General features: G+C 35.1%; 2 protein-coding genes across 2 annotated transcripts; both read left to right on the top strand.

The window, feature by feature from the left end:
- Nucleotides 1-6,577: 6,577 nt before the first annotated feature.
- On the top strand, nucleotides 6,578-10,808 carry LOC136811578 (GPI ethanolamine phosphate transferase 3-like). Its single transcript, XM_067068203.1, has 5 exons — nucleotides 6,578-7,063; nucleotides 7,883-8,053; nucleotides 8,951-9,137; nucleotides 9,521-9,674; nucleotides 10,326-10,808. Exons 1-5 carry the CDS (start codon nucleotides 6,592-6,594, stop codon nucleotides 10,806-10,808), a joined length of 1,467 nt encoding a protein of 488 aa, XP_066924304.1. The 5' UTR covers nucleotides 6,578-6,591.
- Nucleotides 10,776-13,925, top strand: LOC136811576 (GPI ethanolamine phosphate transferase 3-like). Its single transcript, XM_067068202.1, has 5 exons — nucleotides 10,776-11,963; nucleotides 12,332-12,550; nucleotides 12,783-12,929; nucleotides 13,107-13,330; nucleotides 13,564-13,925. The coding sequence occupies exons 1-5, from the start codon at nucleotides 10,859-10,861 to the stop codon at nucleotides 13,759-13,761; spliced, it is 1,893 nt and encodes a 630-aa protein (XP_066924303.1). The 5' UTR covers nucleotides 10,776-10,858; the 3' UTR covers nucleotides 13,762-13,925.

Raw genomic sequence — 13,925 nt, 5'->3', positions numbered from 1 at the left:
ATTGAAAAGCGCGGCAATGTAGTGTCTTCTTTTTTAATTGAGCGAGATCGCCAGCGCTTTCGAATGTTTTGACGTTGCAATGTCTTCATTTTGAATATGGTGTTTGGATCGTTCGCGGACTGGAACCTTTTTTATCAACTACTGGTGATATGTTTTCTATTGATTTTGAATTAATGAGCTACATGTTCAATGAAATTTTGTGTGATGGAAGATAAAAGGTTTTTTTAAAAGAGGAAAGTCATTTTCAGAACTCTTCTTGCGCAAATTTTCTTATAAAAAACATTTTCTCTCGCGATCAGCCATATTTACAAAAATCCCGAATTTCGTGATTTTTTTACTTGGCCTCGTTCAAAATCGGTTTGGTGTTGTTCTAGTGCTCGGTTTATTTTAATTTTTGGAGAGATTGCAAGGAATAGTTGCTGCACAACGGAAGTTCTATAGAAGTTTGTTTTTGGTTATTTTTTTCAAGTTCAAAGACGCTCGTTCGTGCACTGGGGCCGTTCGTGCACTGGCGAACTGACTCTATGCAGCGGGATGCAAAATCAAAACAAATATCCCATGTCAAAATAAAAAGTCAAAACAAACATGGCTGATTTTGATTGTTTCAATTGTTATACAAGTTTGTTTTGGACACGTGATTTTAATTACAAGTTCTCTTTTTAATGACACGTGATTTGCGCAATGTTTACATTTTACTATTTTTATGTCCCTTTAAATGTTCTAAATTTTAAGCCGCGAAACAAATCTTTGCAGAGATTCAATAGCACGAAAAAAAACCTAGTTAACAACACTAAATAACTCGAAAAGTTAAAAGCTAAAAAAAAATTGAGTTATAGTTTTTTTATGATTATTTAAGACTAATGCGTCACAAAACTGAAATTTTGACTCCATATGCAAAATAACTCGTCATTGTTTTTCTAAAACTCGATTACTTTTAGGGTAGATAAGGGAATTTCTGATTGAGGCGGAATTATCGAGACAAAGAATATCACGTGACCTAAGACAAGGAAATGCCTTCTCATTAGTTCTATTAATAAGTCTGATTATTAATAGAACTAATGAGAAGGCACAAAAAAATAGAAAATAGTGCATATTATATCATTTTCATTTTAAGTGCTGTTTGCCAATAATATTTAGCCAAAAAGGGCAATTATCTGAAATGAAAGAATGACAAAATAGAGAATATTTTACAATAACAAACCTGTAACAAAACCAAAGAAAAATTTATATTTTCAAAATAGATGAAATATTTTGCATATAATTTCATATATAAAATATTGGAAAAAAGGTTTAATATTATATATAAAGTATTGATTGGAGAAAAGGTAAAATATTGAAAATATTGAAAAAATAAAGGTAAAAAATTATAGTATTCAAAAGTTATATTTTTGAAATGCATGTCAAAAACAGGGAAACAATTTCATAATTTCTAACATACACTTTTTTTAATATAAGAACAATTTTATAGGAACAATGAGGCTCAAAATCGCCAAAAAATAAGAACAATTTAAGAACAATGCTGAGCCTGACACTTCATACTGTTTGTACATAAAAGTTATCTTTAAAGTTCTATTTCAATGATCTTATTACTTAAGTAATCAAAAAAAGCAAATAAATTTTTCTTTTCTGGCTAGTCACATGAAAGCTTTTTTCCTTCACCCGCATTCCGGAAACACTACAATTTTTTATTTTTGCCTGACAGCAAAACTTTTTTGAAATTTTTGAAATGCATGTGGAAGAAAATGTCAAGTTCACAACAAAAGTTTTCCACATTTTAAACGCATGTGTAAGAAAATCTCCATATTCATAACAAAAGTTTTCACGTTTACAGTAAAACACACGTGTAAGAAAATCTCCAAATTCACAACAAAATGTTCCATGCTTTAAACGCACGGGGAAGAAAATGTCCAAATTTGCAGCAAAAATTTCCATGTTTTGAACGCACGGGGAAGAAAATGTCCAAATTCATAAAGAAAGTTTCCATGTTTTAAACACACGTGGAAAAATATCACCAAATCCACAACAAAATTTTCCACGTTTTAAACGCACGGGGAAGAAAATGTTCAAATTCACAGCAAAAATTTCCACGTTACGTTGTAAACGCATGTGCATGAAAATGTCCAAATTCACAATCAAAAGTTTTCCACGTTTAAAATGCATTTGAAAACACCAAGGGAAATTCAATCATTAATCAGTAAATTTTGCTCGGGGTTTAAATTTTTACTTCAAAGCTAGCCAGTTCATATCCGACCACAACCATTTGGGTGCCGCATCTACCATATATAGAGGGGGGCCCAGTGCATGAATGCCAAACTTATTTTTCACTCATGGCGTCCTCCAGCTTTTTGGTCCCCCCTAAAATGAGCTAAAATCCCCCATCTGGCCTTTCCCCCCCACCTGTCTTTAAAATTCGTGCCCCCCCCCTATTGGGAAATCCCCCTAGCCGTATTGTATAAGGGTTGCAAAGTGATGATCCAGACTCACCTTAATTCGCAAGCTACTATAGCAAAAAAAGACTTTCAAAATCCCAAGAAAGACAGGATCATAAGCCTGAATGCCCAAACACACCAGGAAGGTCTGTATTTATCCTATTACTCCCCCCACTAGGTAGAGGACTGAATATACCCCCTATTCGCCTTTCTCCCCCCATCAAGCTTGAAATTTTCACTTCCCCCTGGCCACCAAAATCTGATTCCCCCCCCATCTTCCTGGGGGGGGATGATCCCATGTCACTTTTTTCACTTACTTTTAGTTTTTACATAAATCCTTTTTTAAACAAGGTTGTGAAGTCCTTCTTTCAGTTGCCGTTGAAGTGAACGCTATTCGGACCCATTCCACGAACAAGGAACCAGTCTGCAAACGACTTTTCAAAAGAAAAAATTAGAGCTTTGGTCGCAGGTAAACTTAAATATATCGGCTGAAGTAGTACTCCACTCTGTTATCTTTGAAAACAAACGGCTTTTTGCTTTTGTCATTCGCTCAAATTTGTAAAATAAGCCTGAATCTCAAAGTGGGTTGATGGCAAAAATTTTTTCTCGTTCGGCCATTTTTCTTTCCTTTTGGTTTATTTTTGTTTTCAAAATGTGTTCAGTAGAATGTCTTTTTTTTCGAAATGCGCGGGATTTAGGCAACATTCTGCTAATTAGATGTTCCGGGTTTCTTTCTTATTTCATCACAAATAACGGGAATATGAACCGGACGAAAACGCAATTCTACCATCTGACCATCATAAAAAAGTGAGTTCAAACTTTTTTGGATGTTGCAAGTATTTAATTTTTCAAATATAGCATGGTCAGATTTATTCACAAATATTCAATCACCTGCCTTGTTAGAATTTGTGTAAATATACAGGCAAAATTGAAGTTAGTTTGTTGGGTAAGTTGATAAAATGTCCTGTTTTTCAAGAGATTGTGCCAAACCACCAAACTAAACATCAAATCCAGGAAGGAATAATAAGAAAACTTTATCATCAACAATTTTTTGTAACAATCACACAAAAATCATAATCCGATTCAACTCATTAAAACATAAAATTTTTTTTTTTGGTTTTTCTTAAAGATATATCATAGTAATTGGTTATCGAAGTAATCAATTGGTTATCGAAGTTGTCAAAGTTATCGAAAGTAATCAATAACAATCAAAGAACTCAAACGGTTATCGAGTCTTCGAAGCGTTGTTAATAAGAAAGTGATTGAATACTCACAATTTTTTTGAAATTTTGGTACTCGACATTCGATTGTTAATCGATAAGTGGGCGTTCGATTACTTCGAGCATTATCGATTACTTCGATAATCGAATTTATCGATTAGTACCGTCTGGTATTATTGTATAAGTAACAGTTGGGTATTTAAGATAAAACGACAATTATTTCTCTTTTCGGCAACTATTGCCAAAAAGGACAATTTTTTCAATGATAACATGCTGAATAAGCAGAAAAGTAAAAAAGTAAATAAATGAAAATTGCCGTTTTCGGCAATTTTTGCGTTTTTGGAAAGAAAAGTTGATTTTATTATTGAACATTTGCAATTAGTAGGCCCACTTTGCCTCGTTTATTTTTGTTTTCAACTGGTATCTGTCAGAATGCAGACTAGCAAAATTGAGTCATATTTAAACAAACTTACAACAGGGGTTCTGTTTTCTCCTTCTAGCTGTGTTTCGGCCATCGATGCAAGATCTTTTTACATATCATTTCAGATTTTCTCATATCATGTTATTGAGCAATGAAAAATGAAAAATCACTTTTAAAGATCCGAAAAACCTTTACTTCGATATAATTTTACATTTTTCAAACACCTCTGACATCTTTGCCCTTATAAGGACAGCACATTTCTGCTGACTTGGCAATTCATCCTTTAAAAAATTGCTGTTCTTGCCTTGGCAATAGGTGCCGAAAAGAGCAATAATTGCCGTTTTTATCTTAAACACCCAACTGAGTAAATAAGGGATGCACAACGATCCAGTCCAGACTCCACCTCAATTCGCAAGTTGCTAGCAAAACTAGCGGTATAATAGACCTTATTCGCCTTTCCATCTGCCATATTGAATTGTATGCAACAATTATGGTGGCCGAATTGCCATGGTGAGATTGCATTGAAAATATGAGGTCTTTGGAGAGTTCCGATGCTCTTCCGGTGCTTCCGGAGCAAGTGAGTTTTAACATGTCAAAAAAAAAAATAAAAAATAAAAAAAAACATTTAAACATGGCTACAAAAAAATATTTGTCCCCAGGTGATTGATATTGGTCAAATAAAATACTTACAGTCTTTGAGGATGATGGTTCAGCCATTAGATTAATGAAATTTAATTTGTCACATTGTATTTGAAAGCATCACTGGTTTAAATATCGAAACTACCATGAGTCGGCTAATTTTTTTAAAATACGCCAAAGTGCATCAGAATGTTCCGGAGTTCTGGTGCTTCGGAACACTGGAAGTGCATTTTAACAAAATCATTGTTTTATATCGCAAATTCTCGCTTGGGATAGAAGTTAAAGGTGTGCCACACAATGTAGCAAAACTGCTTCCCTCGTAAATTCGCTTTGCAATAAATGGGCCCTCCTGCTTGTTATTTTTTTTCGAAAAATTTCTAACCCCTAGACTTTATTCAGGGCGCAAGAATTATCTGAGATTAGGTAAAAGTCTGGAAATGTTTTGAAAGTCTGTGTAAAAAGTCTGGAATCAGCATACCTGTCTAGAGAGGTTGGGAAACAATATCATCCCTCAGAATGCAAGTGAAATTTTTCAATCTGCGGACCTAGACAGGAGTTAACAGTCTTTATCACTATCAGGTAGTTTTATGGTTGGAGCTCAAGAGTCACAATACAAGGTGGAAGACCTTCTCATGGGCACCCATACCCTGAGACTTAACTTAGGATCCTGTAGGGCAGGCTAGCTCTAAAGCTCTAAAACAGCACACATCTAATAACATGAAAACCAGAATATTATTCTTCAATAGGATTCAAAACTATAAAGTCACAAACATTAATTTGTCAATTTGTCAATTTGTCAATTTGTCAGATCAAACAAAATTAATAACGGCCTGACAGCACTGTCATCATTGACAATCAAACAAAGGATTTTCTGTCAAGAACCTTGTAAACATTCCCTTTATTTTCATTTCTGGAACTTTTGCAAAAAAAAGGAAGTTTACATAGAAAAGTTGTATTTTTTACTGCTCTATTCACATACTGAATTTGAAAGATCTTCTATAATGTGGCGTTTTTTTTGCAAACATCAAAAATCTGATTTTTGTCCTGCTTTTGCAGGACTTTGGCACATTCGCTAATTCTAGTTCTTTCATTTTCATTCATGTAGTTTTTCATTTCTGCCGAAGTGGGTTTTCTTTTTCATTTGGGGTTTCTCCTTTCAGAAAAAAATTATTCTTTACCCATAACATGTTGTTCCTCCATTTCCAGAAACCCCTTGAAAATGGGTCCTACCACCTTTTTTGACTCAAGCTATTTTTCTTCAAAAACAAAAATAAAACGATGCAATGTCTTCTTTTTAAGCACAAAAAGATATAGGTTATTCTTTTTTAACACACTCTTTCAAAATTTCCCAAGCTATTTTCCTAACCCTTTTTAAAATTTTTTTAAGAGGAATCAAAACCTTCCCCACAGCATACATTTTTAACATAATATGAAATATTTCTTTTGTTTTTTTGTATTGTTTCTATCTTGTTTGTCATTATGTCAGATTATGTTTAGTTATGAAAATTCTTTTTGAATTAGTTGACTTGGGAATATTTTGAAATCTTATATTTGTAGTTATTTAATAAAGCAGAATAAAGTTATATTTCAAAAATCACATCTGATGATTGCGTATTTAGCATGAAACTTTTAGTAATGTATTTTACATTGTGATTTTTGAAATATAACTTTATTGAATTTGCTCTACGTAGAGTATTGAGCACTCTTTTAATGGCTGTTCAACAAGCACATTATTTGTAGTTAGTTATCACTTTGTTGTTGGTGGTACCCCTGGCTGGGGTATTCGAACCACCCAGTATTATTATTCTCTTTTTGATTGGTTTCTTTGTGAAATTTAGGTTTAGTTGAACTATTTTGTTTGTTTTTAGCGAAAAAACTGATTATGAGTATTGGCTGTCGAATCGTTTTGTTAATCCTGTGGGTGTATGTGGTGTTCACGTGTGCACTTCTTCTGTTCTCAAAGGGTTTCCTATTAAACAGAGTTGTAATCAATAACGCTAGTGAATGTCAAACAGCTCATTGGATGGTCAACAACCTGCAAAAGGGAATTCATTCCCATATCAGGATTGATGAAACAAGCCAGAAAAGGAATGTTGAAAACAAGTTGAAAATCAAATGTGGCGTTGAACTTCAACCAAAGTTCCAGAAAGCCATCTTAGTGATTATCGATGGATTGAGATATGACTTCTTGACCTACAACCCAGATCTAGATTTAAAGGCAGTGTTACCATTTGAAAACAAGATGGTGAAATTATACAATTTGCTAAGTGAGCAGCCTGCCAACGGAAAGTTGTTCAAGTTTGAAGCAGATCCACCCACTACCACTATGCAAAGAATCAAAGGGATCACAACAGGTGAGCATTAATAAATATCAATAGATACACGTTCAACCTTAGTTTGGAAACCTGGCAACAAAAACCTGTTTGCTGAATCTGATCGCCTTGTTAGGTCGTTTGGGTAGACCAGGCACAGCTTTATGTGCTTACATTTTGACAGATTTTGGTTAAATTGAATATCTTGGGAAAGTAATTATTTTATGTGTAATATCTTTCTCAAGATCATGTTAAAAGACAAACGATGTTTCTTATCTTAATGAAAAGACAAACATTTTTTCGACAAAAAGTTTATAATTGTGTCCCTTCATATGGTTGCGGGAAGGTTGTGTTTCATGCCTTAATTTTTGCACTTTTAATTTTTGCGCACTTCATAAATAGAATAATTTGCGCACCCTTTAATTTTTTGTGCTTCTCGTAATTTTTGAGATATTTTTGAGTATTTTTGGTGAAAAATATATGTCAAGAGGACAAAATTTACTCACCTTTTAGTATGCATTTTAACCAGATCTTACATCTCAGAGGTATATATTTGACATAATCAGAGGACTCGTTTCTTGCTGAAAAGAGCGCTATAACAATATTTTCACACATTTATAGTGATAACTAAATTTCACACCTTTTAAAATTTTCGCGCAAATGAGTGCGCGAAAATTGATGGAATTAAGGTAGGTGTCATCTGGTGTCTCTCTCGCCAACATTATAAAAGAAAAGCGTCAGAACCAGCTCCTACGACTACTTCAACCTGGTAGATCTCAATGAATTTGTTTTTATTTTACTATTGGTACCTTCCAAAAAAATTTTTACCTCACTTTTACTGCTGCTTTTTATCTTGTTTAGGTAGTTTGCCGACCTTCGTTGATGCTGGAACGAATTTCAACAGTTATGAAATTACAGAAGATAATATTTTATCGCAAACATTGAAACAGAATAAGAATATTTCTTTCATGGGCTGCTCTACATGGACAGAACTCTTCCCTACTCATTTTCACAGGAAAATTCCTTTTTCTGGTATGTTTTTCATGATATGCACTATGTCCTCTGACATTGCATCACGAACCCAATAGCTGATTGGTTGTAATAAACGTAAAATCAGTCAATACGTTACTTTCAACCAATCAGCTGTTGGGTCCGTGGAAGACATTGCAATGGTGTATATCACAAATTATGATTGCATTTTGCAATAAAATATAAGATAATGTGGTGATGATTGGTGATTTAATATGTATCTTGTTATTGCACTCACTTGTTAGATTTTTTCAAAGGAACCCCTCAGATTTTCAAGGATAGTTACAACGTATGAGTTTCAGTTTATAGGTATTCAAGAGTACCAACAAATTAAGTTTCCACTATTTATTAATCCAACCCATGTCATAGACATATAGGCATAACAGTAGAATGGTACCTACTTCACATTTGATTGAGGTGATCAAAGTTAAAAGTCCGTTCGCTTTAAGTGTGCACTGATTTTTGTTTTCTTTTTCCAACCAATGCTTCAAATCTAACAAACTTTATACCGTTAAAAAGATAATCCAGAACACTAAAATATTTGAGACAAACAGTTCAACAAATTGTTGAAAATGATGATGAAAAGTGTCAAGAAGAACAATAAACCTTTTTATCCTTTACATAGTGGTAGGAAATTTTTTTGGAAGAAGTACTTTAAATCCTACTGATTCAAACTCTATAATTATTTGCCAGTGAGATTTTTGTATCGAAGTTTACAGCCTCTGGAAGGTAGCTCGTTGGAAAAACTCTCATTCGCCTTTTTTTATTTTTCACTGCAGCGGGTAATAGTATAGGGTCCAGCTTTTTATAAAAGAATTCTGTGTTCTAATTTGAAGCATTGGTGAAAAAAACTTTAACTTCGCTATTCAATAAAAATGTTATTCTCTTTTTCACCCTCAGCACTCAATGTAAGAGACTTGGACACAATTGACTATGGCATAATGAGAAATATTTTGCAGGAGGTTAAGAGGGATGATTGGTCGTTATTGATCGCGCATTTTCTCGGTGTAGACCACTGCGGTCATCGTTACGGTACTCATCATCCGGAAATGACCCGCAAACTAACGGAAATGGATAAAGTCATCAAGTAAATGATTTTTTTATTATTTAGTCATTTTGTATGTTTCAATTTTAATTACACCAACTTCACCCCTTGTTGTGTCAAGTGTAAAGTACCGGGTGTTTCAAAAAAAGTGTACAAGTTTGAATTGAGATTGTGAAAAACTAAAAATGTTATCAAGCTAAACTTTACACTATTGGAATTGGAAGCGGCAAGGGTAACTTAAATTTTGAGCTATTATACTCTAAATTTGCTTTAGCGGCAAAAATATTAGCTTCGTCTCAGGACAAACAAGATATATCAGTCAGGCGAACTGGTTGCAATGAAAGGTACCCGCGCAGCGTGTGGTAGAGCGGTAATCGACCGGTTAAGTGAAATGGAATTACTGACTCGACTTGTCTTTCTTAAAGAGATTTGACGGAGACGATGGATGAAGAGACGATTCTTTTTGTGATGGGTGACCACGGAATGACAAGATCAGGTGACCACGGTGGTGACAGCAAGGATGAAGTCATGGCTGGCCTTTTTGTCTACAGTAAAAAAGGACTCTTTCAACCTACTCAAGTAAATAGTCGTTCTAATGATTTGCTAACCCGAGTTCTTAAGTAAAAAGTTCTTTGCATACGTTATGGATACAAATCATTCTTATCCTATATGGATGGGGGAGCAGATGTGGCCTTTTGTCCTTTCTTGTCATTTTATGAAATCCAAGGCCATCCAAATACAATAAAGTTTTTCCTATTGACAAAATATCAACATGTTACATAAGGACAAATTCATTGAAAATTAAAAATCATTTGAAATATCAATTCAGCCTCCCCCAAGTTCTATTACTCAAAACATAGCCAGTATTAAGGTTAGTCACCAGCATGTTTTGAGAAAGTTTGCCTCTAAACAAGACAAAATGGTTTAGGTCCCCCCTAAGGTCAGGGGAGGTACATTCTATGGAAGCTAAAACCGAATAAGCAGCTCGTCTTCTCAGGATGGTAAATTCTCAAAATGTCAACTTTTTTAACGAGTCATTGTTAATAGAGTGTATCTCGGGTATTGACATGGAGTTTAGCTGCTTTCCCGGATAAGGTTTGTTTTATTTGCTTTTATTATAGTGGTCATGTATTACTCGTTAGACCCGTAGCTTAAGAGAAAATAAATATATTCTTGACTTGACTTTCAGCAAACATAATTCATTCTTCTTCTCCTTCCATTTCATTATAGGATCACCTTGATTTACCGAAAGTTTCACAAATCGATTTAGTACCTACCCTTTCTCTACTCCTCGATCAACCTATACCCTTCTCTAACCTGGGAACAATCATTCCACAATTCTTCCAAGGACCTTCCAAACCATACCTACCGCATTATCTGAAGCAATCTCTCCCGACAAATGATGCTACACGAGAACTCATCGCGCGGCTGTTTCAACAAATCAACGCAGCACATGTTTCGCATCTGAACACTAAACAATTATTTGGTTTTATCAACGAGTATCAGAAAGTATCCACGGATTTACCCTTCGCAAAAGTCGAAGCTGCTCGTATTAACTTTGATTTCTTAGACGATAAGTTCGAGGAAAACCTTCAAGAACTTCTAAACCTGGATTTCACTGATCCCTCAAAACTCCAAACTAGACTGAAAGATCTCGAAGAGCTTGTTTTAGAATTCCAAACGTCCATGAATTACTTCAAGGCACGCTCCTAGATATCAAAGATACTTGTCGTAGCGTTTGGGCAAAATTTGACGTCATTTCAATGACGATGGGTATTTCCCTAATGGCTTTCTTGGGCACCTTCGTTTTAGCAGCGCCTCATTTCTTCTCACTGCCTTCCATTGTGGACCCTGGACGTCTCTTCGGTGCAATGCTTTTTACAGGCTTCGGCTTTTGTGCTGTAGCTTTTTACTTTTCATTGGTTGGGACACAAGAGACGGAGCGAGACTCGATCATTGTTTTTCTGGCGTTATCATTTTCCTTTAGTCTTTGGTTACAATCTATAAGCGTGGTACCAACCTATTCAACTCTCAAGATAAAACTCAGTCATTTATTGAACTGGACTTCTCTTAATAGAAAATGGCTGGTTTTCAGCGCTTGTTTTTTCATACAATGTGGCTCGTATTTCGCCAATAGTTATATCATTCACGAAGACACTGTTACTCTATTTTTCAACCAATCACTGTTACTGTACACTGGCTTTTCTTTTGTTGTGGATATCATTCGTGAAGCCAAGACATCAAACACTTCAAAACAATCCAAGCCTAGATCGTTCGCTCTCATGAAAACAAGGCTAATCAAAAGCATCACAGAAACATCGAACTTAACCACATTAAGTCAAATCGCAATGTGTTTGTTATGTTTAAGAACTACTAAATATTTCTGGTTTTGTCGTGAGATGCAGCTTCGTTGTAACTTTTCATCATACGTTTTACCGCTAGTTTCACTCATGTCCGAATTCACGATAGGACATGTTAATGAGCGGCTTTTTGTTGCTTTGATATCGATGGTCAGTCTTTTACTCTCCACTTATTTCTATCTCAAGAAACGTGGTAGTTTGAAAGGTAACTCGCCTTCAGTCTTCAGCGTTAAATACATCTCTATATTGATGGTGGTGATGATATTATTACATTGGTGTCTGCAAGTCATGTTAACACACCCTATATCCAACCTTTTCGACGTACAAACAGTCCAACTAATTATTTTACCAAGATTGGTGTACGTTCTCTTTCTGATATGTTTGTTCTGCATGGTTCATCGACCGCTGCCAGTGTACATGTACGAACAAGAAAAACGCACTACACCACAGGATTTCCATAATCAAGAAATCAAAGAGTTGTATCACCAACTGAGACAACAATTAGGAGGTATGGCTTAATATTCTGCTTTCTCCCCCGGTTATTTTTTTCAGAAAAAGTAATAGTTATCGCACGGTACCGAATACAGTATCCAGTATTATATGGGCGAGGAAAATATAGAAAACTCTGAACGGGAAAAATATATCCTATATTGTACAAAGTGTGATAACTGGTTTATAATCAACTTGAAAAATATCAACAATCTTTTTTCTCCATTTGTGAGAATCTTTTTCTTTTTTTTGGTTTTCTCTTCCAATCAAAAACATAATCGTAACTACATCAATGGTAGGTAGTCAAAAATTTGATAAGAAAAGTACTGAGCTTCACTTTTCGACCAAGGCCGGTTATCCAACTGTCAAATTGTTTCTTCTCTTTAGGTTCTTACCTGAACAAGGAGACTGGAGATGAACAAAAGTTATACGTTTACGGCATGCGAACAGTGTACTCCTCCTCCTTCATCAGTTTGTTATTCATGTTGCTATTGACGACGTGTATGGTGATGATGGATGGGATGGCGTTACCAATGTTCTGTTTGTGGATTACATCTTTCGTTGTCACCAAAATGTTTGCCATTAATCGGCCGGCTACTGATATGAGTGAGTTCCAATCACCAATGCTCTTGTTTGTTAAACACCACCTCGAGGTATATTTTGTAGACTATTAGGTGTCAACTAAGGCCATTCTAGAAGGTATAGGTATAGGTATATCTTAGTTATTTTGTGATATCAGTAACTAGCAATTATCCTCTCTTATTATCTAACGTGAAGTAGCTATTTTTTTCCTGATTCAAGCCTGTGATTTAATTTACTAAATTATCTCTTGCAATAGGTGAGGTGTTTATATGCAGCGCAATGTGGATGATGTTTTCATCAGTCGGTTTTTATGGAAGTGGTCATCAAAACACTATCCCTTCTGTTCGATATCCTGCTGCCTACATCGGTTTTCGTGGATCCATTCCAGAAATCGTACCTCAAGGTATAGAGACATTTTTATCCGTCATTCTACATTCATTAATTTTTCCGTTCATTCAACATTTAACTTAAAAATCCAAAAGCTAAAAACAGCAATTTATACTAGTCCGTGCTGATTTGCTCCTGACTCTAGATTCTTACTTTACTGTTGACTCTAATTTTACACGTCTGGTCTTTTCAGCTATGGTGATTCTGTTGAACACGTTTGCATCACCCATCATCTGTGGTCTAGCGTTACCAATGCTGTTGATCACCAACAAAGGACGTCCAACCAACACCGATCCGGATGCTCAAAATTCAAATGGTCATGTTGACAGTGAGATAGATGTTTTGGAGAACAAGAATCGCTCTTTCTTGGATTTGTACCGCATTGCTGTCACATATCTTGGTCTGTTCATGTTGAAGGTACGTGTTATGTTTTAACGAATCTTTTAATAAGCTTTTCTTGGTTTAGCTTCTTTTATTAACTTGAGATAATGCTGTTTGGATTAGACTTATGTTTTGGCGGAGATTGATATCACTTTTTATAAGGATTCACAAAATTTCTTTTTTCATTGAAATATCATTACATTCTATAGATAAATTTTCAAATATGATAATGTTGTTTGTTTTATCAAAAGTTTCATCTATTCTTGCAGGTTTCATTTGCAGCGGGTTCTGCCGCCTTTCACCGCCGTCATCTCATGGTCTGGAAAATCTTCGCACCACGTTTCATGTTTGAAGCGGTGGCGTTCATCCTATCTGTACCCTTTGTGATTGCTGGCATACTGTTCTTCAAAAGAGTGGACAACCGTGTAGCTGAATTTTTAACCAAATTGCAAGAAAGGTCAAAGTGATTTCAGCTTTTCTAGGTTTCTTTTTGAATTTTGTAAAGTTTTTACTATCACATTTTCTGTTTCATTAACCATCGAACTTCACAAGAAAGAGTGGGGCCTATTCTGATGTATCTGCGTGCTTTCTGTCTGATAGGATAAGACCAATTAAATGCTTCGCGACAAAT

This window comes from Clytia hemisphaerica, unplaced genomic scaffold (assembly GCF_902728285.1).
Source record: "Clytia hemisphaerica strain Z4C2 unplaced genomic scaffold, Clytia hemisphaerica genome assembly, whole genome shotgun sequence".
Taxonomy (NCBI): domain Eukaryota; kingdom Metazoa; phylum Cnidaria; class Hydrozoa; order Leptothecata; family Clytiidae; genus Clytia; species Clytia hemisphaerica.
Note: the sequence above shows the minus strand (reverse complement) of the source record. Positions and strands in the feature narration are given on the sequence as shown.